Source organism: Glycine max, chromosome 18 (genome assembly GCF_000004515.6).
Source record: "Glycine max cultivar Williams 82 chromosome 18, Glycine_max_v4.0, whole genome shotgun sequence".
NCBI lineage: Eukaryota > Viridiplantae > Streptophyta > Magnoliopsida > Fabales > Fabaceae > Glycine > Glycine max.
In genome coordinates this window covers 34,160,289-34,185,349 of record NC_038254.2, presented here as the reverse complement: position 1 = coordinate 34,185,349, position 25,061 = coordinate 34,160,289, and the positions used below count along the sequence as shown (strand labels likewise).

The following is a 25,061-nucleotide window of genomic DNA, read 5'->3' as shown; positions in this document are numbered from 1 at the left end:
CAGAGTATAATGATTATGTGGAGCATGTGGTGTAGTCACAGTGAGCTCTTTTGGGAAGAAAAGCTTAGTCCAAAATTCAGGTTGTCATAGGAGCTTGGAAATTCCATAAGGAGTGGAGGAAAGCCAGAGCTAAAATCTCGTGTAGATCTATTGGCGAGTCTCAACAATTTCCTTTGGTTTGGTCCCTACCTCCACTAGGGGCTCTTAAGTGCTATATTGATGCAACACTCTTCAAAGGAACCCAATCTTATGGTTTAAAGGCCTACATTAGAGGATACAATGGCTAGTTCATCTAGGCCATGTCATATAATAGACCTATCTATCTAGAGGCAAAGGAAGGAGAAGCCTCAACTCTTCTAGACAAAATAAATTAGTTGAGGAACATTGATATAAAAGATATTACCATAGAAACAAGCTGTTAGCAAGTCACCAATATAGGTGGGTATACAGACTAGTCTGGCCCGTTTAAGGCTCAGTCCGTGTTTTATATGGGCCGGATAAATCTGGTTTACAAAATAAATGGACTTTTTTTTAAGTTCGTATCCGACCCATAAAGCTCAGGGATAAATGGACCATTTTGTGGGCCTAAAAATAGAGACACAGGGTTGTGAAGAGAGTGATCATACTAGTGAATGAAGAGAGAAGAAGATGCAGGGTGGAACGATCGTGCAGGCCTATGAGGTCGAGGACTCAAGGTGGCGCTGGTGTGTTCGTGGAGGCGCAACGCGAGGAGGCAAGACTCTCGGGTGAGGAGGCGTGGCAAAGGGAGGCATGACTCACGGGGGAGGAGGTGCGACATAGGGAGGCACGGCTCGCGGGGAAGTAAGTTCTTTGGACATGGTCACCAGACTTGCAGTCGTGACTCGCGGGGGAGGAAGGGGGGGGGGGGGCGACCACTGTGTGTGCTCAAAGGAAAAGTAAGTTCTTTGGACAGGGTCACCAGACATGCAATCGTGACTCGCGGGGGAGGAGGAGGAGGGGCGACGAATGTGAGTGCTCAAAGGAGAAGAAAACGAAACTCCAAATTAGGTTTTTGGTGTATGTGAGTGAATGAGTGATTGTTTGATAGGAATGGTCTCCTTGGCTTGGGTTGCCTGTTGGCAAAGCAAAATGCACAACTTCATTCTCATCACCTTCAACTAAAGTGGATACAGATAAGTTCGTGGACTTTGGGGATTAAGCTTGTAAAGTCCGCAGACTAAACGGGTCGGGCCTAAAATCTTGGATTACTATGCGGGTTCAAAAAAATTAGGTCCGTTATCCACACGGTTTGTGAACTAAAAGGGTCGGGCCTAAAATCTGGGATTACTATGCGAGTTCAAAAAAATTAGGTTCGTTATTTGCACGATTTGTTTAGTCCAAATTACTATGCGGGCCGAAAATCTGGGCTTAACGGACTGGTTCGCAGATCCAGGTTCATATACCCACCCCTAGTCACCAATAACCTATCTAGTAAGCCCCCTGATAAAATTGAATTTGGGGTCTTAATTTCCCATTGTAGGAAGTTGCTTTCAAAATTACCAAACTTTCTAGTTTGTTTTGTTAAAAGACAAGCAAGTTTGGTTGCTCATAGATTAGCAACCAAGTTTCAAGCTAGTTCTTGTTATTTTAGTGAAATCCCTTTGTGTATTGCTGATTATGATGTAGCTCCATGTAGAGCTTGTAGGCCTTGGACCTTCTTCATCAATGGAGTCCTTTGCTTCTTAAAGATCAATGACAGTGGAATGGAGAAGGAGGAAAGATGATTAGAGACGCCACTTCAAGGAGAAGATTAATCAAGAACAAGCTCACAACCATAGGAAACCATGGATAAGAGCTTGAAGGTAGGAGGAGATACATGGAGAAGACGATGAAGAACAAGGAATTCAAGTGAATTGGCCAAACAAAAGATAGAGGAAGCAAAAGAACATCACCTAGATGAAGATGCTCTTATACCACATGATGTAGCTCCATGTAGAGCTTGTAGGCCTTGGATCTTCTTCATCAACGGAGTCCTTTGCTTCTTGAAGATCAATGGCAGCGGAATGGAGAAGGAGGATAGGTGATTGGAGATGCCACATCAAGGAGAAGATGAGTCAAGAACAAGCTCATCACCATAAGAAGTCATGGATAAGAGCTTGAAGGTAGAAAATGAGTGGAGTCTTATACCACATGATGTAGCTCCATGTAGAGCTTGTAGGCCTTGGATCTTCTTCATCAATGGAGTCCTTTGCTTCTTGAAGATCAATGGCAGCGGAATGGAGAAGGAGGAAAGGTGATTGGAGATGCCACATCAAGGAGAAGATGAGTCAAGAACAAGCTCATCACCATAGGAAGTCATGGATAAGAGCTTGAAGGTAGAAAATGAGTGGAGGGAGAGGGAGAAAAGGGGCACCAAATTTATGCCTCAAATGAGGTCTGAACTTTGAAATGTAATTTCTCAAATGATCAAAGTTGAAAAAATGCACACACAAGGCTTTTATTTATAGCCTAAGTGTCACACAAAATTGGAGAAAAATTTGAATTTCTATTCAAATTTCACTTGAATTTGAATTTGTGAAGCCAAAATTTCACTAATTATGATTAGTGAATTTCGGCTATGGCTCAGCCACTAATCCAAGATCAAGTCCAAGATTCTCCACTAAGTGTGCTTAGGTGTCATGAGACATGTAAAGCATGAAAGACATGCACAAAGTGTGACTATATGATGTGACATGGGGTGTAGCAAGCAAATGCTCACCTCCCCCTTAAGCTAGTCCAAAATTTAATTGGATTGGGCTTCTCCAAATTCAATTAAATTTCTCTCCCAACACACATCAAAAAGTACACTTAATGCATGTGAAATTACAAAACTACCCTTAATACAAAAACTAGTATAGGTGCCTTAAAATACCCTCCTTACACTATAGAGCCCTAAATACAAGGCCTGAAAATAATGAAACCCTAATATAATATGTACAAAGATAAGTGGTCTCATATTTTACCAATTATATAATGAGTTTTTTTCTATAAAAAAAATAAAAACATACAAAAATAGACTATTAATCTCTTTTATTTAGAACAATTTTTACTTTCTTTTTCTCTCTTTATGTATTTTTAAATATTTTATTTATTCAAATAAAATTAGATGTTGATAATAACCTAAAAGTCTCAATTTTTTATAGACAATTGGAGTGTAATCTTAATGTTTATCAAAATTATTTAATATTGCAAAACTTGTTAACAATACCACGTATTATTGAAAAACAAAAATAGTTTTTATTAATTTTAAATAAACAATTTTAATGACTTAAAACTATTAAATATTTTTTTAAAAAAATCTTTTAAATAGAAATTTTGGTTAATATTTTTTTAGTTAGAGGTTACCTTCCCTACATATAACAGAATTTTAAATCGAAATTTTGGTCTCAGAGACGTTCTTTGTTTAGATGATTTTAAATAATTTTCAAATGAATACATCTCGAAAACATTCTACAATCTTTTTAACTTAATTAAGTTTTTTAGTTCACTGCTCTTAGTGATGCTAGTCTCGATTAATAGTATAATCATTATTTTTATATAAAAAAATACAAATTATTGCATAGACCGAACTACCTAAAATCTCAAAAAGTCAAAATAGTGTATGGGTTAAACTACATAAAAGTACTTAATAACACAAGATTTAATAGTAACTTTATTTTTTAAATACAACTTTACAGTATAAAATGCTTTAATGAATTCGTTAGACTTCCTAAAATTTTCTAACAAATCCCAACTCACTGATAATAATAGCTGTTAACCTCCGTTATAAGAACATAATTGAAAAACTTAAACTACAAAAATTTACTCAAGAGGTCATTAGTCCAATAGCACACTATAATTTATGTGTTGTCAAATAGGTCTATAGTTCGACAAATGTTTTGAATGCGCAAGGACCTTGTTAAAAACATTCGAAGTATAGAGACATTAGAAAATTAAACAATTCTATTTAATTTTTATTATTTAAGAACTAAAATAATTTAGCCTCAAGGTATAGGTTATGTTTGATTTAGAGAAGAGAAATAGAATACATGAAAATAGAAGAGAAATAATTTTAAAAAAGAAGAAACAGCAGAAATAACATGTATGTTGTGCTGTTTGATTCAAGAGAAATATGTGAGAAATAATATTTTTTTGGTCAAAGAAAATCGATTTTTTAGACAAAAAATTAAATAAATTGATTTTTACTATTTGTGAAGACAGAATTTGCAAACTTAACTCCCTTTTAAATGGTTCTTACCAAACAACCAACCTCAATTCCGTCTATGGTATATTATTTCCGTCCGCGAAAACAACCAAAGCCTAAATAAAATAACTCTTCAAATAGTTAAGATACATTTTGTAGAGGGTAGTGAAAAAGTGGATGGTAATTGATAAAAATCAATGGTAGCAAAGTTCAAACAACCGTTTACTAATTTACGAAATTGCAAAAACTAAATTCCTCATAGCTTTTTTTCATCATCCTAGGCCGTATAAATCTTTAGTTGGGGTAGAGATGATATACTAAGCACTTCAATGATGCTCTTTTGGAATGTCAAGTTCTTTAAATATTGGACTGTCAACTCCAACACCCATAGCGTTTAGACCATTGTCAACATATATGACAGCGCCTGTAATAGCTGATGCCAAGGGTGATGACAAGAAAGCAGCAGTGTTGCCTACCTCCTCTGTTGTAACAACTCCAAAGTGTAAGTAGTTGCACACAAAAAGTTGGAGAAGGGTCATTTCAGAAAGGAAGAATCTCAAGAGGAACATTTACCAGCATGTAGTTCTTTCTGCAGTGGTGCATTGGTAAATGAATAGTCAATCATCATGTCAATGAAACCAATCGCTTTCGCTGCACGGCTTCCCAATGGACCTAGCCATTGAAAACAATTCAAGTCAACATGTTTATCAATTTCTACTGAATTCATTGACATGCAAAAATCCATCTTGAAGGAAAGAGTTAACTTGCACTTAGAACACTAGTAGTTACAAAGTGCAAAAGGGTAAAAGGAGACCAAAACGAACATAAGAGAAAAATTTTAAAAGAAATCTCATGGTGAATAATATTTCAATGAATTTGGTCTTTAACCAAGCCTGATCTATGTAGCTAACATCACCTTGTGGGATCAGACTCATGTTGTATCAGCCCATAATTGGGTCTACTTTTAATAATTGTGTGAATTATGTACTTCAAATATAAAGTAGTAAAGCATTCTCCCTTACGCTCATTCTATTTTGGAGGGAATTAGACATCAACGATGTTGGTAATATGACAAAAGCAGTGCTAAAAAAAGATTTTACAGAGACTTTCTTCTTTGCCATGCAATTGGCATCACTTGCTCCAGATCACAAACTTATATGCCATTACATGGAGAAAAGGAAAGCAGATGAAATTATTAGCTAATGAAGTCATAAGAAGCCATCAATACCTGCAGATATAGTATTGACTCTGATTCTTTTCTTTCTACCAGCTTCAAAAGCAAGCACCTGAAGAGGCAGAAAACTTGAGATATAATTTCAAATATTCAAAGGGGAAGGGGAGAAAGGAAAATTAAGGTGAGAAAAATGCACATATCTATGTGTATAATATAGTAGTTTGAAAAAAAGAGAAAGAAAACTCACTCTTGTATCACTTTCTAAAGCAGCTTTTGCAGAACTCATACCACCACCATATCTGCACTCGAGGCATTTCAAAACCTTGTCAATAAAGGAATGTAATAAAAATAAATATGTATGAGATTTTAAAGCATATCCAACACACCCAGGAATGATCCTTTCTGAAGCAATGTATGTAAGAGAAATTGCAGATCCATCTACAACCAAAACAGAAAGGTGAGAACTACACTGAAGGATGAAGCAACAAAATGCCAACCCTCTTAGGTAATGAACATGCCTGGGTTTATGATTGGAAGAAAGTGTTTGAGTAAAGAAATATAAGAGTAACTTGATGCAGACAGGGCAGCAAGATATCCTTTCCGAGATGTCTCAGACAATGGTTTGCTGACCTAAACAAAGTTGAGTGTCAGTTAAAGCTAAAAGACATGAGGCAACAAGAAATTTCATTATTGTAATATTAATACCTCTGGTCCATTAGCAAGCGAGTGCACAAGTATGTCGATAGTGCCAAAATCTTTCTTGACAGATTCAGCAACTTCCTATGAAGTAAAACAAATCACAGTAGACTGAGTACAGCTAGTCTTTACAACACAAACTGAGACACAGATCACAAAGTAAATGCTACTAAACAATGCATCCTGTGTTTCAAACATGAATTGTCTAGAATTCATCTCCATTATGAAAAATTAATAAATAAAATATAAAACAAAATCAATTAATTAACTAAACGTATGAAATAATCATCAGGCTTGGTCAGAAAATAATCACCAGTTAATTAACTAATTATATGAAATAACCATAAGATCTATATATTCAATAAGATACATGAATAATTACATCATGTATGGAATTTATGATTTATGATTAAATTATTCATGCATCTTATTGAATAAATTAGAAAAGCTTCGAGTCAACAGCCCAGATAAACTTTAGCAAAGACATTGACCAATTACCAGGCTATACATGCATGTTTTCAGGCAGGGAGCAGAAGAAAGATAGATACAAAGATTTTTTTTTAATGCAAATCCAAGAGTAGATTGTATCTCTTTGTTGGTTTACAAGCTTCTGGTCTACATGATTTTCAGATATGTGAATCGATTGTAGAGCTAAGATGCATTCAAAACTGTATTAAAAAATGGAATATTCTTCGAATTGAACATTAATTATATGTTACAAGTCCTGCTTATATGGATTTTTGAAATATGCATTTATAATAATGGTTTTTGCCTTTTAGGTAACTTGCAATGTACATTTGTAATAACTTAAATCAACTTAGTTTAATAGCTTATTTAACTAACAATCATTAACTCGAAAGAAAATATGAGAAAAAAAAAGCTGATATCCAGTAAGCTGCTCTCCTACCTAAGTCCATCTTAACACAAGAAAAATTTCATTTCAATATTTATGGTGCCAAACAAGCTGGCTATTAGCTGAAAGCAAACTCATACATACAAGTATACTAGACTGACGACATATTCAATATTTAAGATAAACTTAGTTAAGGGTATAATATGTTTTTAGTCCCTCAACTATTCAAGTTTTTGGCTTTTAGTCCCTCAACTAAAATTTGACCGGCCTTGGTCCCTAAACTATTTTTCCGTTTGGTTTTTGGTCCTTGCCATCAAGTATAACTGTTAAGTGATGATGTGGCAGTCGTATTTTACGGCATTTATTTTCTGGAAGTTTTAAACTGCTAGAATTTGCTTTGCTTAAGTGTTTAACAATTACCAGTGGCTAAACACCGCCACAATTTGCTTTTCTGAGTTTCTATACGAATGTTTACTCCATTACCTGCTCCCCTTCCCAATTTTTTTTCCAGCATCTTCACAAGATTTCGTGAGTCATTTTCTCACATAACATCAATTTTTTTCATCCAATTAAGTTAATTACATTTCTTCCCAAAAATAAGATAAGGCATTCTTTTCTTTTGATAAGCAAACGACATATATTATAAACACGATAGAACAAGAAATGCCAAAGTTACAAGAACTAATTTGAGACCAACCGGCTAATTCTTTATGAAACCCACTCTATCCTCACACTAAAACAAATTTACCAGCTGCCACTCAAACATACACCCTCCCAACAAAAAGACACGCGCACACAAAAATTTCATCCAACCAAGCCACAAATTCAAAATCCCAATTTGAGCATCTTATGAAAGAACAAAAAAGGAAACCAGATCTGCAAGTGACTTCCGACGCGGTGGACTCTGAAGGGAGGATTTGGGGTAGCCACGAATGCGAGGAGGGAAGATCTGCACCACTTGTCGTCGTCGGAAACCTCGTCCTTCATGTCGCGACCCCTCCACCGAGGCACCGTTTGAGTATTTTCCGCAACAACCGTGCCCCTCTCGGCATGCATTCTTGTTTGCGTTTGGATATTCTGGTTTGGTTTGTGTTCTGGAAACTGTGCTCTTCAGGTCGACGTCGTGTGTTCTCACTGCCATTTCCGGTGTGGGGATGTGCCTAGCCATATCTGCGACTTTTATTCCCTCAACCTAATCCATAATCTGCCCTCTATTTGCATCAATTTTTTATTTGTGGTGGATCTAGTAATTTTGTGATTGGTGTTTGTCTTTGTGCCATTGAGTTGTGTGCTACTAAGAGTGAATTTGGTTGAATTGTTAGTGAATGAACGAATGGAGAGATGTGATGGTGGTTTTCAGTTTTGGGAAGCAATTTCTGGCAGTTACAAACCACCAGAAAATGGTTAATCACATTTTGAATGATTTCTCAAACAATTTCTGGTGGTTTTTAACCATCAGAAAAAAAATCCACCACAATTTACCTGCCACATCATCATTTAACAGAGAGACTTAACGGCAGGGACTAAAAATCAAACGGAAGAATAGTTTAGGGATCAAGATTGGTCAAACTTTAGTTGAGGGACTAAAAACAAAAACCTCAAATAGTTGAGGGACTAAACATATTTTACCCTTTAATTAAAAGCCCTTTGGGGACAAAATTGCCACTCATTTGACAACAAAGGGATTGAAAGGGTATTGTAACAGTTGAGAAATACAGATGACAGAATAATTAATCTATACCTGTACAGTCCAATTTGTGGCTCCAGCATAGCGTTTGTTAGCTTTCACCTATACAATTTTTCAACAAAAAAATAGAAGATGAAAAGTTTTGTAAATGTACGTTGTGTATTTTCATAACTATTATGTACTTCTCTCTTACATCTTCCGGGACATCTTCAGGATTGTCATATACTGCATCCAAAGGATACACTTTAGCAATCTCCATTAACGAACCATCTTGTAATCTGAAAAATGAAGAGTTCCTTCTTAGCAAAATAAATGAGTTTCACATTTACTAACAAATAAAATCAATAGCATCTTTCAAAAGTTATACTTGCGTGACTCGTCAAATTTTCCACGTCGTAAACTGGACTCAAATATATTTAAAGCCTGCATGAAAATGTTCAAAGTTAGTACCTGACCACTTGTATATTTCACAGAGATGCCATCATTTCAGGGTAAAAGTAAACAATGTACAAACACACTACACCAGAATCAGTAATATTTACTTACAGGTACCCATGTGCCGACAAGAATTTCAGCTCCTGCTGCTGCGAGAGATTTTGCTATTGCCCAGCCATATCCATTGTCATCAGCCACACCAGCAATGAAAGCCCTTTTACCTGCGCATCACATACATTCAGTGGAATGCCACAACAAATCAAAGATATAAAAAAGGACAGTTAAGAAAAAAGGTACACTTGGCAATAACAAATTTATGAGAAAAAAGTAAATACTCAAGACATTATCATTGAGTTGTTATATTATCATACAGATGCTACAGATGCAAAGGACTCCTTTAAACTGTTTATAGATACAGTCTAACAGGCAATGCTTCTTACACTTTATCTAGTCTAGTAAACCAACTTCAGCAAAGCAGATTTGGGAATGAGTAAACTCTTGAATAGGGAAAAGAGGCTATTTTGGCATTACTTCAGATAACCATGGGAAGGTTCATTAAGGGCATATATACTTCAAATCATAAAGTAAAAAAAAAAAGAAGATTACAGTAAAGATTAAATAAAAACACAGTATATGATGTTTGGACATCCTAAAAATAAATATGTAATTAAAAGCAGAATAGACATGAAGGATTCATGGAAAAGGAAGTAAACCTTTCAAATCAATTGGCAATCCTGCAACTTCCTTGTTTGAACTAGACTCGGACATTGCCTTTGTTAGGATTTTGCCATATTTTGCAGCACCTGATGTCATTGCCAAGCCCTGATGGAAAGGTTGTGCTGATGCAACATGACAAACACTTGCCAGTTTATAACATGAACCAACCTTAGATCTACCTCCAAGAATTGCAGGACATACATTTGCAATCCTTTGTGATGAAGGAATCTTGGGTCTTGACATAGCAATTGGCAAGTTGGAAACTGTTGTTGTTGCCATCTTGTCCAAATGTAAAATGAAGGCAGAGCACCTAGATCTGCGCATAAAACTAATATTAGGATTGACCAGCGTATACAAGTGTATCGAGAAATAATTAGTGTCTTTTCCATTTGTCCAAACCTTGTACTTAGCAAACTTGGGATAACAAATAAACTCCAGATACCAAATAAGGACAACTTGATAAAAAAATTAAAACAGAGGACAGATTGATAAAAAAAATTTGGTTACTTAGAATATTTTATATAAGAACAAATAAAAAATTCCTAACCAATTAAAAGCATCTAACACAAGAAGGCCAATGGTTCTACCTATGGCCAAGCATGATCAACTGATTAAAACAAATCCAACCTCCTTGTTGATCAAATGATTCTAAAAGTGATCAAGACCAGGAAAGAAAAAATAAATAAATAAAGGTAAGCCTTTTATATTGAATCTATAACCCCTCAACACTACTCCCAGATTCCAAAAACCTTTTTTTTTTCATCGATAACAACAAAAACATGAAAGCACCACCTCAGTTCAATTACTAGATCGCCCCTCCTCCCCCTCCCCCCACCCCCCCCCCAAAAAAAAACTTCACCATTGACCGACCCACATGTTTGAAATTTCCATTGTCACTGTCTCATATGACAAAACCGTTACTTGATTAAATACCACATGCAGAAAACCAGTGGCAAGTCCATAAGAAAGTGCCAAAAGCATGCATACACACATCCCTTGATCAAATACAAACACAGTAACATTCTTCATTCAAATTGAATGATTGATTAACGCTTTGCTTCTCAACAAATTAATCACATACAAACACAGTAACATTAGTTGATCAAATTGAATGATTGCATTGCATCTACCTTGCATTGTAGAGACCAAACAAACAAGAACAAGAAGGAGGCCAGAGAAAGTGGGGTGTTACCTGGAGAGAGAGAGTTTGAAGAGGAAATGCAAACGGCAAAACTTGGCCTTCTGTGTTAGATTGTGGGTAGATAATGGGGGCAGTGGAAGTAGAAGCCTTGGAACTAGGTCGATGAAAACAATGTTTTTTTGGTTTTATGTGACGTAGGTTAGAGTAGTTGAGCACTTTGGAACTGTCGAAATCAAATGCAATTGCAATGCAGCCCGCTCCTAACATAGGAAGTACATACTTTGTATAAAACCATTTTACTGTTCATTCTATAATTAATAAAACCCTAATAAATACTACATTAATAACTCTTTTAATGAAAAAATGAATTCCCGAAAAGATTTAATTAATATACTTAGATAGGTTTAATAAATAATTATTTTCGTTCTTGAATGTGTAAGGTGCTGACAAATGCATTTCTAAAAGATAAAAATTCAAATTTTAGTCATCAAAAGTAAAAAAAAATGATAAATTCATTCATCCGTTACCGTTAATGAAAAATCTTACGTGACATAGATGGACAAAAATGATTCTCAACATGATTGTTGAATAGACTGGACCGAAATATCAATAAGTTTGCATTGGATCAAAATGTCAGTAAGTTTCCATTAGACTAATTTGTCACACCCAAAATTTCGTTTCACTTAAGGGTAAAATGTAATTTAATATTCATCTTCCCCCTTTGTTTATCATTGCAAGCATAACATTACAATAAGTACATAAAAAAATAGGAAAACAAGCATAAGTTAGAACAAACATTATAATAAGCATAATATTGATTAATAATCATAATTTATATGTTGCTTTAAAATTTTTATTGTGACAACATTAAGTAGTGATAAAATCAAGTTGAGTTTCATTTTTCTTGTAAGGATTAACTTAACGGGTGCTTACTTTTGTTTTCTTTTTTTGATAAGAAATATGAATTTATATTATAATGAAGGGAGCACTAGGAGTACTCCAACCCATTACAAGAATGTCTCAGATGAGATAGTTTCAAACTTTACTACATAGAAAAGGTGAATTCCACCAATCTGAAATATTCGATCCACCTACCCCTCCTACCTTTCCCATGAACCAGGCCCAACATATGTGCTTAATTTGATTGATAGTCTTGGGAATGTCTTTTTCCTCCTCCTTGAAGATGCTATTATTGCGCACCTGCCAAATGATCCACAAAGTAGCCAACCAAAACATAAAGGGCACCTTGTTTCTGCTAGTGTTGTATTTGAGGAGCCTATCATATTCCCAAAAATGTTGAACTCCCCCCACTGCTATAACATCGACAATCCCAATCCAGCTCAAAATTTTTTTCCAAATACATTTAGAAAAATCACAGTGAAAGAATAAGTGTACAACATTTTCATCACAAGAATCACATAGAGAGCACCTACTATTATTAATGACCACATTCCTTCTAATTAAATTATCCTTGGTTGGCAATCGATCCAATAGTAACCGCCAACAAAACAAAGCTACTTTGGATGGCACAAGAACTTTCCAAACTATAGATAGTATATCCAGTATATCGCTATTCATTTGTGTTTGATTTACCAAAGACATGGCAAAAGAATAGCAAGAACTTACAGTGAATAATTTGGAGTTGTGTAAGGACCACTTCCACCTGTCATGAGATTCTGCCACTAGATGCACATCAACCAGAATGGTCTCCAAAGAGTGAAGTGACTCTTCCTCATTCGAATTTAACTGTCTCTTCCAAGTCAAGCCCCACGTCCATTGGTCTCTCCTCCATGAACCTGCGTTTCCTACAGACACCAACTGCTGAGATGACATTGCAAACAGCTCCGGAAAAGCATCCTTCAACGGCTCGGACCCTAACCATTTATTATACCAAAATAGAATTGATTGTCCATCTCCTACATCACAACTCACTGCTCTTTGAAAAAAATTCTGGTTTTGTGACAAATCTTTCTCCAACAACATCAAATCCCGCCACCATATTGAATCTTTTGTGCCCCATGATCGATCAAGACTACAAGTTTGCTTTGCTATTAAATTACCATATCTAAAAGCTAGCAAATCCCTCCAAAGTGCATTATGATCATGAATACACCTCCACTTCCATTTAGCAAGCAAAGATATGTTGAAAACCTCTAAATTCTTCACACCCAACCCTCCCTCTTTCTTTACTTTTGTTTGAGTCTCATATTTTGGGCAAGTTACTTTCACATTAGACATTTCAGAGCAACAGACAGATTATGTTTATTAATCAATATTATGCTCTAACTTATGTTTGTTTCCCTATTTTTTAAATGTTTATTGTATGTTATGCTTCCAACAATAAGAAAAAAAGGGAAAAAATAAAGATTAACTTATATTTAATCCTTAAATGAAACGAAATTTGGGGTCTGAAAAATTAGTCCAATGGAAACTTACTGACATTTTGATCCAATATATTCAGCAGTCATGTTGCTAATCATTTTTGTGACATTTTCATCCCTTTGCGCCTAGTAGGTTTTTTCATTAATGGTAACAAATAGATAGATTTGTTGCACTTTTTTCATTTTCGGAGACTAAAATTTAAATTTTCATCTTTCACTACTAGAAAATAAGATTTTTACATTGGTTATTAAGGACTTTCAATATCGATTATTAACCGATGTTGAAAGTATTATCGTTAACATTGGTTTTCCAAAACCGATGTTAATGTAAAAATACAACATCGGTTATTTATGATAAGAATTATAAAAAAAGTTAAATATCTTCAGATCAACATCGATTTTTTTTATAAAAAAAACTGATGTTGTTAGTGGCAGTTAACATCGGTTTTTTAAAAAATCGATGTTGCTGGTAATAAGTTAACATCGATTTTTTTGTTAGTGGCAGTTAACATCGATTTTTTAAAAAACTGATGTTGCTGGTAATAAGTTAACATCTGTTTTTTTTTTTCAAAAAATCGATGTTGTTAGTGTAAGTTAACATCGGTTTTTTTTTTAAAAAAAAACTGATGTTAACTTATTACCAACAACATCGATTTTTTTAAAAAAAATCAATGTTGTTTTTAGGAATTTATTTTTAATATGCTGTCTATTTTTTCAATAACCCAAAATTAACTTACAAATTTTAAAAGCAGACCACACACCATATAGTTTTCATTCTTTTTTGAAACAATTTTTACCAGAAATTCCATGAGAAATTCGTTAAACAAGTGGCCTCACTAACTTAAGAGGGGGGGGGGGGTGATTAAGTTTAAAAAATTCCCCTAACAAATTTTAATTCTCTCTTTAAAATAAATTTGCAGACTTAATATGCAAAAAAGAAGTAATGAACAATTAACTTGATGCTTCTTTAAATATGCAAAGTAAAATTAAACTGCAATAAAGTAAAAGAGTTTAGGGAAAAGAAAATTGCAAACTCAGTTTTATACTGGTTCGGCCACGCCCTATGCCTACGTCCAGTCCTCAAATAATTCACTTGAGATTTCCATTAACTTGTAAATCCCTTTACAACTTTTGAACCACCTAGGGATACCTTTCCCTTGTGTTCAGAAAACTTTACAAATCAAGAGACTCACTGCCTCTTGATTAACAATAGTTTGCTTTGAAGTACAGAAGAATGTTTTTCTCTCTTTTAGAGAAGAATGACACAACTTGAAGAACTTATAAGAATCCTTAATGATTTTGGAAGTGTTTGGCCAAAGTTTTTCTTTTGAGAGAATAAGACAATGAAGTTTTGAATAACTCTGAAGATTTTCGAACACAAGTCACATATATATAGGCCTTTGGTGGCTTTTCAAAAACATATGAAGAGATATGAATTTTCAGAGTTATTTTTAAAATTTCCTCACTGGTAATCGATTACACAAAGGTGGTAATCGGTTACAACCTTTAATATTCAAATTCAAACTTTTTGAAAGCTTTGCAAAATCATTTTTGCTTCTGGTAATCGATTATAGCTTCTGGTAATCGATTACCAGAGAGAAATAAATTGTTTTTAAAGGTGTAAAAACACTTAAAAACTTTTTATAAGAGATTTGAAAATTTAAGCAATTGAGGCCAAACCTTTGCAATCTTTTAAGAGATTCTTTTAACAAATAATGGACTATTGTGAATCTTTTCTCTTGATCTCTTGATCTTGATTTGAATCTTGTAGTAAACTTTGAATTGCTTCAATCTTTTGACATCATCAAAATCTTTATACAACATATGCAATCACAAAATTTATTAATTACTATGAATTAAAAGATTATTTAATGTTATGGAGATATGAATTGTAAAAAATGTAAAGTAAGTAAACTACAATTACAAAATTGCCTAAACATCCTAGGTTTCATTTTTAACTTTCAAATAATACTTTGCCCACTGGATGCGAAACACCTTCAATCTCTTTGGTTCCAATGGTCTAACATCATTGAAATACTGCATGATATAATAAAACATAAGTTAATAATATAATACCAATCATAACAAAATGAAATTTGTTTGAATTAAAAAATTACCGTTTCCCAATTATTCTTGAAACTTCCTAAGATTATAGTTGACATCCAGTGCATGATGTAATACCCACACTCAGTGCTTCCCTTTTGTCTATTACACTAAATACATTATGAAATTTAGATATGCAACGTTAAGTACAAATTAGTCTACACAATACTAAAATATAACTAGAAGCATTGTTTAAATGACTTACTTTAACAACAATCCACCTAGCAGCAGCCTTGGATTTACTTTGTGGAGTATTGTCAAGTCCTTTCAAAGCACTGCTAAATACAAACATGGATGCTTATTGTACAATTAAAATATTGATGTTCCCAACTAATGCTAATGCAAATTTATTGAAAAATAACACTGACCTGTTAATTATTCCTTTGAGGTAGTTGTCTGACCTATTATGCAACGAACAAAATCAGATGACAACATTTTCTTTAGGCAAAATGATGACAATTTGCCAATGTGCACTGCAGTGGAGACCAATATAGGTTATTTATTATACTATTATACATTATTTAAATTGATTTGTTCAGTTTAACTTACCCATTCAGGTAGGCTTCTAGGTACACATCCAGTTTTGAATTCTGCATCCAGTTCTTAATGTAACTTTCTGATTCAAATTGCGATTGGTCAGATCTCTGGATGGATTGTGGCTCGAGGAATCCATACACATCGGCATTCCCCACTCACATACTTGTCTCAGTCATATGCCTATTGTTGTTAACATAAAGTAAATTATGTATGAATTTAAAACAATAAGTTAGGTAATAAACAATAATGTAAACTGACTTACAGAATCCACAACTGTATAATAGAGATGTTGAGACATTGACCACCGTGTGCTATTTCAGACAGATCTTCATGTTTTATGTACAAGGGGAAGTTCTCATTAAACACCCCAAACACGGTAGCATCCCACATAACCTGCAACGACTTTAGAAAAAGTTGTGGGATGGTCAATGTCATCAGATATAGGGGATCATCGACATCATGGTCCAGCCTATCTGCAGGTTTCCTTGGTCCCACAGCTCCCTGTTTATCCAACATAGTTAATTAACATAATTTAATTAAAGTGAACACGTTAATTGAAAAAAAAGCATTTAATTCTCCTTCATCATGATCATAGTTAATTAACATAATTTAATTTAAGTACAAAATAAAAAAATTACATTAGACGATGTTAATTAATTCTCCTTCATCGTGATCATTATGATTAGCATGAACGTCGTCAGCTTCTTCTTCTCCGATGACATTAGGCGACATTTGTGTGGACAAAGGACTAACATAGGTATCAACGTATTGATGTAAGCTCCATTGGAGCTTGTAGGCCTAGGATCTTCTTCATCAATGGATTCCTTTGCTTCTTGAAAGATGAATGGCAGTGGAATGGAGAAGGAAGAGAGAGAGGAGACACCACTTCAAGGAGAAGATGAGTCTAGAAGAAGCTCACCACCATAGGTGGCCATGGATAAGAGCATGGAGGAAGAAGGAGATGAATGAAGGGAGAGGAAGAGAAGAGCACGAAATTTTGTGCTCTAAAAGAGCTTTGAAATCAGAAGTTTAATTTTCAAATGATCAAAGTCCCCCAAAAAATGCACACACATGACCTCTATTTATAGCCTAAGTGCCACACAAAATTGGAGGGAAATTTGAATTTCAATTCAAATTTCACTTGAATTTGAAATTGAATTTGTGGAGCCAAACTTTGGAGCCAAAATTTCACTAATTATGATTAGTGAATTTTAGTTATGGTTCAGCCCACTAATCCATGATCAATTTCAAGATTCTCCACTAAGTGTGCTTAGGTGTGATGAGGCATGTAAAGCATGAAGGACATGCACAAAGTATGACTATAAGATGTGGCAATGAGGTGTAGTAAGCAAATACTCACCTCCCCCTCTAAAATTTAATTGGGTTGAGCTTCTACCAATTCAATTAAATTTTATTTCCCAACACACATCAAATATTCACTTAGTGCATGTGAAATTACAAAACTACCCCTAATACAAAAACTAGTCTAGGTGCCCTAAAATACAAGGGTTGAAAAATCCTATATTTCTAGGGTACCCTACCTACATTATGGAGCCCTAAATACAAGGATCAGATATAATGACATCCTAGTCTAATATGTACAAAGACAATTGGACCCAACCTTGGTCTATGGGCTCAGAAATCTACCCTGAGGTTCATGAGAACCCTAGGGCCTTCTTCAGCAGCTCTAGCCCAATCCTCTTGGAGTCTCTTGCTCATGGCTCTAGTGACTGGTCCCTTCCTAGGGAGGATTGCATCATCCCCTTCCCCTTGAAGAGGATTTGACCTCAAATCTGTTAGTTCCTCCTCCTCAATATCAACTCCACCTGCAAAAGGAATTAAATCAGAAATGTTAAAAGTGGTGTTGACTCTATACTCTTCTAGGAGGTCCAACCTATAGGCATTGTTATTTATCCTCTCCAAAACCTGAAAAGGTCCATCCCCTCTAGGGCTAAGCTTGGATTTTCTTTTAGTAGGGAATCTATCCTTCCTAAAATGGAGCCAAACCCAGTCACTATCATTAAGAACTAGCTCTTTTCTTCCTCTATTGCCTTTAGTTGAATACACCTTTGTATGGTTCTCTATTTGGTTCTTAACCCTCTCATGCAACTTCTTTACAAACTTTGACCTAGATTCCCCTTCTTTATGTATAAAAGAAGTGTCCAGTGGGAGGGGAATGAGGTCTAACGGTGTTAAGGGATTGAACCCATAGACAACCTCAAAAGGGGATTGCTTGGTGGTTCTATGAACCCCCCTGTTGTAGGAAAATTCTACATGAGGAAGATACTCATACCAAGACTTATGGTTGCCTTTCAGAAGAGCCCTTAAAAGGGTGGATAAAGACCTATTCACTACCTCTATTTGCCCATTAGTTTGTGGATGACAAGTGGTAGAGAAAAGAAGTTTAGTTCCTAGCTTAGCCCATAAGGTTTTCCAGAAGTGGCTAAGGAACTTAGCATCTCTATCTGACACAATGGTCCTAGGCAAACCATGGAGTCTCACAACTTCCTTGAAAAAGAGTTTTGAGATGTGGGAAGCATCATCCACCTTGTGGCATGGTATAAAGTGTGCCATCTTGCTAAACCTATCCACCACCACAAAGATAGAGTCTACACCACTTTGGGTTCTAGGAAGCCCAAGGACAAAGTCCATACTAATGTCTACCCAAGGTGCAGAGGAGATGGGTAAGGGTGTGTATAGCCCATGAGGCATCACCCTAGACTTGGCTTGTAAACAAGCCACACACCTAGTGCAATGCTTATGGACATCTTTCTTCATATGAGGCCAATAAAACTTTTCTTTGAGTAAGACAAGGGTCTTGTCTATCCCAAAGTGGCCCATGAGCCAACCCTCATGACTCTCTTTCACAAGTAATTTCCTAATGGATCCTTGGGGTATGCAAAGCTTTCCCTCTTTGAACAAATACCCCTCAGCCAAATAGAATCCATCTTGGGCCTTTTTCCCATAACTCTCGTAAATGGGAGAGAAATGTTCATCTAAAGAATACAAGTCCCTAATATTATCAAATCCTAAAATTTGAACTCCTAGGGAGCAAAACAACGTGTGTCTCCTAGAGAAGGCATCAGCTACCACATTTGTTTTTCCCTTTTTGTATTTGATAACATATGGAAATTGCTCTAGGTACTCTACCCATTTTGCATGCCTCTTGTTTAACTTGCTTTGCCTTTTAATGTACTTAAGTGATTGATGATCACTATGAATGACAAATTCCTTGGAAACAAAGTAATGCTCCCAAGTTTGGAGGGCTCTTATTAAGGCATAAAGCTCTTTATCATAGGTGGGGTAGTTGAGGGTGGCACTATGAAGTTTTTCACTAAAATAAGCAATAGGGTGCCCACCTTGTAACAATACTGTTGGACAAGTGGCCTCAGATATCTTAAGAAGGGGGGGGGGTTGAATTAAGATATTACAAACTATTTCCCAAATTAAAATTCTATTTCACTTTCTATTCAAGTTACAAATCCCCTTAATAATGAACTTCTTAAATATTGATTCAAATAGAACAATTTGAATATAAATATGAAACAATAATAAATAAAGGAGTTTAAGGGAAGAGAAAGTGCAAACTCAGATTTATACTGGTTCGGTCACACCCTTGTGCCTACGTCCAGTCCCCAAGCAACCCGCTTGAGAGTTCCACTATCTTGTAAAATCCTTTTACAAGTTCTAAACACACAAGGACAATCCTTCCTTTGTGTTTAGAATTCTTTTACAACAAGAGACCCTCGGTCTCTTAATCCCTTAGAGAATTAGAAAGAGAAGAAGAATGAATCTCTCTTGAAAGAGTAGATTTTACAATTTGAGCACTCAAATGATTCCTTAATGAATTGCAATTGAATTGGCCAAGGAATTCTTAAGAGGATAAAACGATTTTGCTTTTTGAGAGAATAAACACTTGTTGTTCTGAAAAACTCTAAGCAAATTCGTGTTCTAAGTCACATATATATAGACCATTGGTGGTCATGTAAAAACCTTTTAAGAAGTTGTGACTCTTAGAAACATTTTTCTGAAAATCTTGTCTGGTAATCGATTACAGGATTTGTGTAATCGATTACAACTTTTAAAATATGAATTAAAACGTTTATTAACTGCTGGTAATCGATTACCAATATTGTGTAATCGATTACACAGTCTAAAATTTGAATTCAAATATTTAGTAGCTGTTGCAAAGCATTTTTGGCCACTGGTAATCGATTACATCCTCTGGTAATCAATTACCAGAGATTAAATCTCTTGAAAAACACTTTTTAACTTAAATTACTTGGCCAAACCTTTTGCTAAATCAATTAGGAATTCCCTTCCTAAAATATTAGTGATCATCTTGATGTTGTGGCTTGTATTCTTGAATCTTTGTCTTGAATTTAAACTTGAAAAGCCCATTTGCATCATTTGATAGAGTCAACAATGTATACATGATAGACTTAAGCCTAAAACTAGATAACAATCATTGTTTTCTTAGCAAAGATGATGATCCATGGTTATGGCATAAAAGAATTGCTCACATAAACATGGATCACTTAAACAAATTAATTTCAAAAGATTTAGTAGTTGGATTGCCTAAATTGAAATTTGAAAAAGATAAACTATGTGATGCATGTCAAAAGAGCAAACAAACTAGAGTTTCATTCAAACCTAAAAATATTGTTTCAACCACTCAACCCTTACAATTATTGCATATGGATTTATTTGGTCCTTTTAGAACCATGAGTTTTGGAGGAAATTACTATGCCCTTGTTATAGTTGATGATTTCTCTAGATATACTTGGGCATTATTTATTACTCATAAAAGTGATGCATTCCAAGCATTTAGAAAACTTGCTAAAGTTATACAAAACAAGAAAAATCTTATGATTGCATCCATTAGAAGTGATCACGGGGGTGAGTTTGAAAACAAAGATTTTGAATCATTTTGTGAAGAACATGGTATTGAACACAATTTTTCTGCACCTAGAACCCCTCAACAAAATGGAGTTGTTGAGAGGGAAAATAGGTCATTGGAAGAAATTGCTAGAACTTTATTAAATGATACTTTTCTTCCAAAATATTTTTGGGCTGAAGCGGTCAATATTGCATGTTACATCATGAATAGGGCCTTAATAAGACCCATTTTAAAGAAAACCCCATATGAGTTATATAATGGTAGAAAACCCAACATTTCACATCTACATGTTTTTGGTTGCAAATGCTTTGTGCTTAATAATGGTAAAGATAATCTAGGAAAATTTGATGCAAAATCTGATGAAGGCATCTTTCTTGGATATTCATTACAAAGCAAAGCATATAGGATATATAATAAAAGAACTATGAATATTGAGGAATCCATTCATGTTACCTTTGATGAATCTAATGCTATCTTGTCAAGAAAGAATATGCTAGATGATATTGCAGAATCTTTAGAACAAATGCATATTCATGGACAAGATTCTAAAGGAAAAGGTAAAGGAAGCAATGAAGATCCTCCTGAAGAAGTCAAATCCAATGATGAACTTCCAAAAGAATGGAAAGCTTCAAAAGATCATCCCCTTGACAACATTATTGGTGATATCTCAAAAGGGGTAACAACTAGACATTCTCTTAAAGATTTATGCAATAATATGGCTTTTGTATCTATGATTGAACCTAAAAATATAAAAGAAGCCATAGTAGATGATAACTAGATTATTGCCATGCAAGAAGAACTGAATCAATTTGAAAGAAACAATGTGTGGGAACTTGTAGAGAAGCCTAAAAATTATCCCATCATAGGAACAAAATGGATATTTAGAAATAAGTTAGATGAACATAGAATAATTATTAGAAATAAGGCTAGATTAGTTGCAAAAGGATATAATCAAGAAGAAGGTATAGATTATGAGGAAACATATGCTCCAGTTGCTAGATTAGAAGCCATTAGAATGCTCTTAGCATATGCATCCATAATGAATTTTAAGCTTTATCAAATGGATGTTAAAAGTGCTTTTCTGAATGGCTTAATTCAAGAAGAAGTATATGTTGAACAACCACCAGGTTTTGAAATATTAGATAAGCCAAATCATGTTTATAAATTGAAAAAGGCTTTATATGGCTTGAAACAAGCCCCTAGGGCTTGGTACGAGCGTCTAAGTAAGTTCCTTTTAGAAAAGGACTTTTCTAGAGGAAAAGTGGGTACTACTCTTTTTATAAAGAGAAAATAACATGATATTTTATTAGTTCAAATTTATGTTGATGACATTATTTTTGGATCCACTAACGAATTGTTGTGCAAGGAATTCTCCCATGACATGCAAAGTGAGTTTGAAATGTCAATGATGGGAGAACTTAACTTCTTTCTTGGATTACAAATTAAACAAACTAAGGATGGTATCTTTGTCAATCAATCCAAGTATTGCAAAGAGTTAATCCACAAATTCTACATGGAAAATGCTAAACACATGGCTACACCAATGAGCACTACTTGCTATCTAGATAAAGATGAAACCGGTCAGTCAATAGATGTTAAGCAATATCGAGGTATGATCGGATCACTTCTTTATTTATCTGCTAGCAGGCCTGATATAATGTTTAGTGTGTGTATGTGTGCTAGATTTCAATCAAATCCTAAACAATCACATCTTAGTGCTGTTAAAAGAATCATTAGATATTTGGTAGGCACTACAAACACAGGTTTATGGTATCCTAGAAATTCCACATGCACCTTAATTGGATATTCTGATTTAGAATTTTCCGGTTCTAAAATAGATAGAAAGAGCACTAGTGGAACTTGTCAATTCATTGGATCTGCTCTAGTTTCTTGGCACAACAAGAAACAAAATAGTGTTGCTTTATCCACTGCAGAAGCGGAATATATTTCTGCCGGCAGTTGTTGTGCTCAAATCTTATGGATGAAGCAACAACTTTCTGATTATGGAATTCTTCTTGACCATATACCTATAAGATGTGATAATACAAGTTCAATTAATCTCTCCAAGAATCCAATTCAACACTCTAGAACTAAACATATAGAGATTAGACACCATTTTCTTAGAGATCATGTCCTAAAGGGAGATTGTGTATTAGAGTTTGTTGATACTAAGAATCAACTTGCTGATATTTTCACAAAACCTCTCCCCAAAGAAGTATTCTTCTCTATTAGAAGGGAATTAGGCCTCTTAGATGTTAGTGATTTGGAAAAATAAGGATTGATTGATTAATTTTATGATTGATTGTTTATATGTTACTTTGATTGATTTTGTTTAAATTCTTGTTATTATGATAGAATTTATGAATTCCTGTGTGTTTTATAGTTGAATGATTGAATTAAGTGCATTAGTAGTGATGATTAATCATATTAGATGTATTTAGCATAGACATAGGTAATTCTTTAGAAACTAGCCTAGTTTATGCTCTGGTAATTGATTACCATACAGTGTAATCGATTACACAAGAACAGGTAGCCTGTAATCAATTACAACATCCTGTAATCGATTACCAGAAGGCTTATTACTCCTGTAATCGATTACCTAGCCTTGTAATTGATTACAACTCATCCTCATCTATAAATACTCACGAAATCAGTGTTTGTGCGCAGCCAAGGCCTCCCCTCACGCCTCCTCCATACCTAAATCTTCCAACCTTCGTATCTTACTCAAATCTTCACCAAATCACGTCCCGTAAAGCCCAATCTTCCTCTTTTTCACTCCTCTTTCACTTCCACCGATTAAAATCCACTAAAACTTCATCAAATGGCAGAGCCATCGAAGAAGAGAAAGGGATCATCCTCCACCGCCGCCGCTGCTGCCCATCGCCGCCACAGACCATCCGAAGCACCCACAACACCTATTCATCCCTCTCTGTCATCTCCAAGATCATCCACATTGTTTTCATCCGATGATCAGCGTCTATGGTACCTTTCTCAATTTTCTTCTAGGATCATCTTAGACCCTGTCATACCCTAATTTCGTCCGGGGATTATTACTTGTTGACATGCAACCTTTGGCTAGCCGCTTTGAGATACTTGGCGTCCTTTGTTGCACAATAAATGAAGTTCTGAGACGTGACAGAAATCAAAAGGAAGCAGGCTTGCGCAATCCGTGAAATTCCGTGATGTGGCGGAAATCGAAAAGATGTGTTTTTGCGCAATCCGTGAGTTTCCGTAACTTCTTCGAAAGCTAAAAAAGAGTAAATATATAATCCGTAAGGATTCGTAACCTTGCGGAAGGAAAATAAGTATCGTTACGAAATTCGTAAAGTTTCGTAACGTTACCGAAAAAGAATTACCAAAAAAATAGAAGGGGGGTGCATTTAGTAAAAAGGGGGTACAAATAGCAATCAAGCCCACTTGGGCCTTCTAGATCCTTCCTCCAGAAGGCTGTTGCTTCTGGAGGAAGCAACCTTGCTCGCTTGGGCGAGCTGAGCTCTCCTGGGCGAGCTGGGTGGCAAGCTCCTCCCCTATTTTGCTATAAATAGGGGGAGGAGTGAAGAAGAAAAGGGTTCAACCTTCTTGGCACTTCTTATTCTCTCGAAATTGCTGAGGAAAATTATTTTCGTGAAGAAAATCCAAGCCGAGGCGCTTCCGTAACGTTTCCGTGTGTAATTACGCGAAGATTCTCGACCGTTCTTCAACATTCATCGTTCGTTCTTCGTTTTCTTCAGTCTTCAACGGGTAAGTACCTCAAACCGAGCTTTTCAATTCATTCTATGTACCCGTGGTGGTCCACATTTTGTTTCATGTATTTTTATTCTCGTTTTCATTCGCTTTCTATACCCCCTTTTGATGTGCTTAAGTCATTTATTTAAGTCGTTTCTCGCCTAATCTAGAAATAAAATAAATTTCCACCGATCGTTTGAATTGTATCATCCGTTAATTTCTGTTAAAAAGAATTCTGACCGTTCGGTCGTGCCGTAACCAAGTTGGAAATCAAAAAAAGAGGTAAAATAATAATATATTAATCAAAAAATATCTTTTAGTAAAATAAAGCGAAAAATCAATCGGACGTTTTCTCTTTGGGATTTTTCATTCTTAATTGAATTGACTAATAACTAAAGTGAAACTAAGGCTAAAATCAACTCGCCTAGTCAAGCTCGTCCACAAAAATAGGGTTTTGAAAGTTTATCATTTCAGTTTCTTACCAAGTAAAAGGGGCCATTTTTAAGGTCCAACGCCTCAAAATGATCA

General features: G+C 35.2%; 1 protein-coding gene across 1 annotated transcript; it reads right to left on the bottom strand.

Annotated features, from left to right (window-relative positions):
- Positions 1–4,287: 4,287 nt before the first annotated feature.
- On the bottom strand, positions 4,288–11,134 carry LOC100779679 (enoyl-[acyl-carrier-protein] reductase [NADH], chloroplastic). Its single transcript, XM_006602393.4, has 13 exons — positions 10,938–11,134; positions 9,742–10,061; positions 9,140–9,249; positions 8,961–9,016; positions 8,787–8,871; positions 8,648–8,695; positions 6,063–6,137; positions 5,876–5,987; positions 5,744–5,795; positions 5,605–5,656; positions 5,412–5,469; positions 4,757–4,855; positions 4,288–4,664 (listed from the first exon to the last, which is right to left on the bottom strand). Exons 2-13 carry the CDS (start codon positions 10,022–10,024, stop codon positions 4,510–4,512), a joined length of 1,185 nt encoding a protein of 394 aa, XP_006602456.1. The 5' UTR covers positions 10,025–10,061; positions 10,938–11,134; the 3' UTR covers positions 4,288–4,509.
- Positions 11,135–25,061: the final 13,927 nt, after the last annotated feature.

Bases quoted from the DNA above. Each gene is read 5' to 3' on its own strand.
- LOC100779679 (XM_006602393.4), bottom strand. From the start codon at position 10,024: ATGGCAACAACAACAGTTTCCAACTTGCCAATTGCTATGTCAAGACCC. The intron at 5,796-5,875 runs GCATGTTCATTA...TTTTGGTTGTAG, and splicing joins TCTTCCAATCATAAACCCAG to ATGGATCTGCAATTTCTCTT. The intron at 5,470-5,604 runs GTGAGTTTTCTT...CTGCCTCTTCAG, and splicing joins CTTTAGAAAGTGATACAAGA to GTGCTTGCTTTTGAAGCTGG.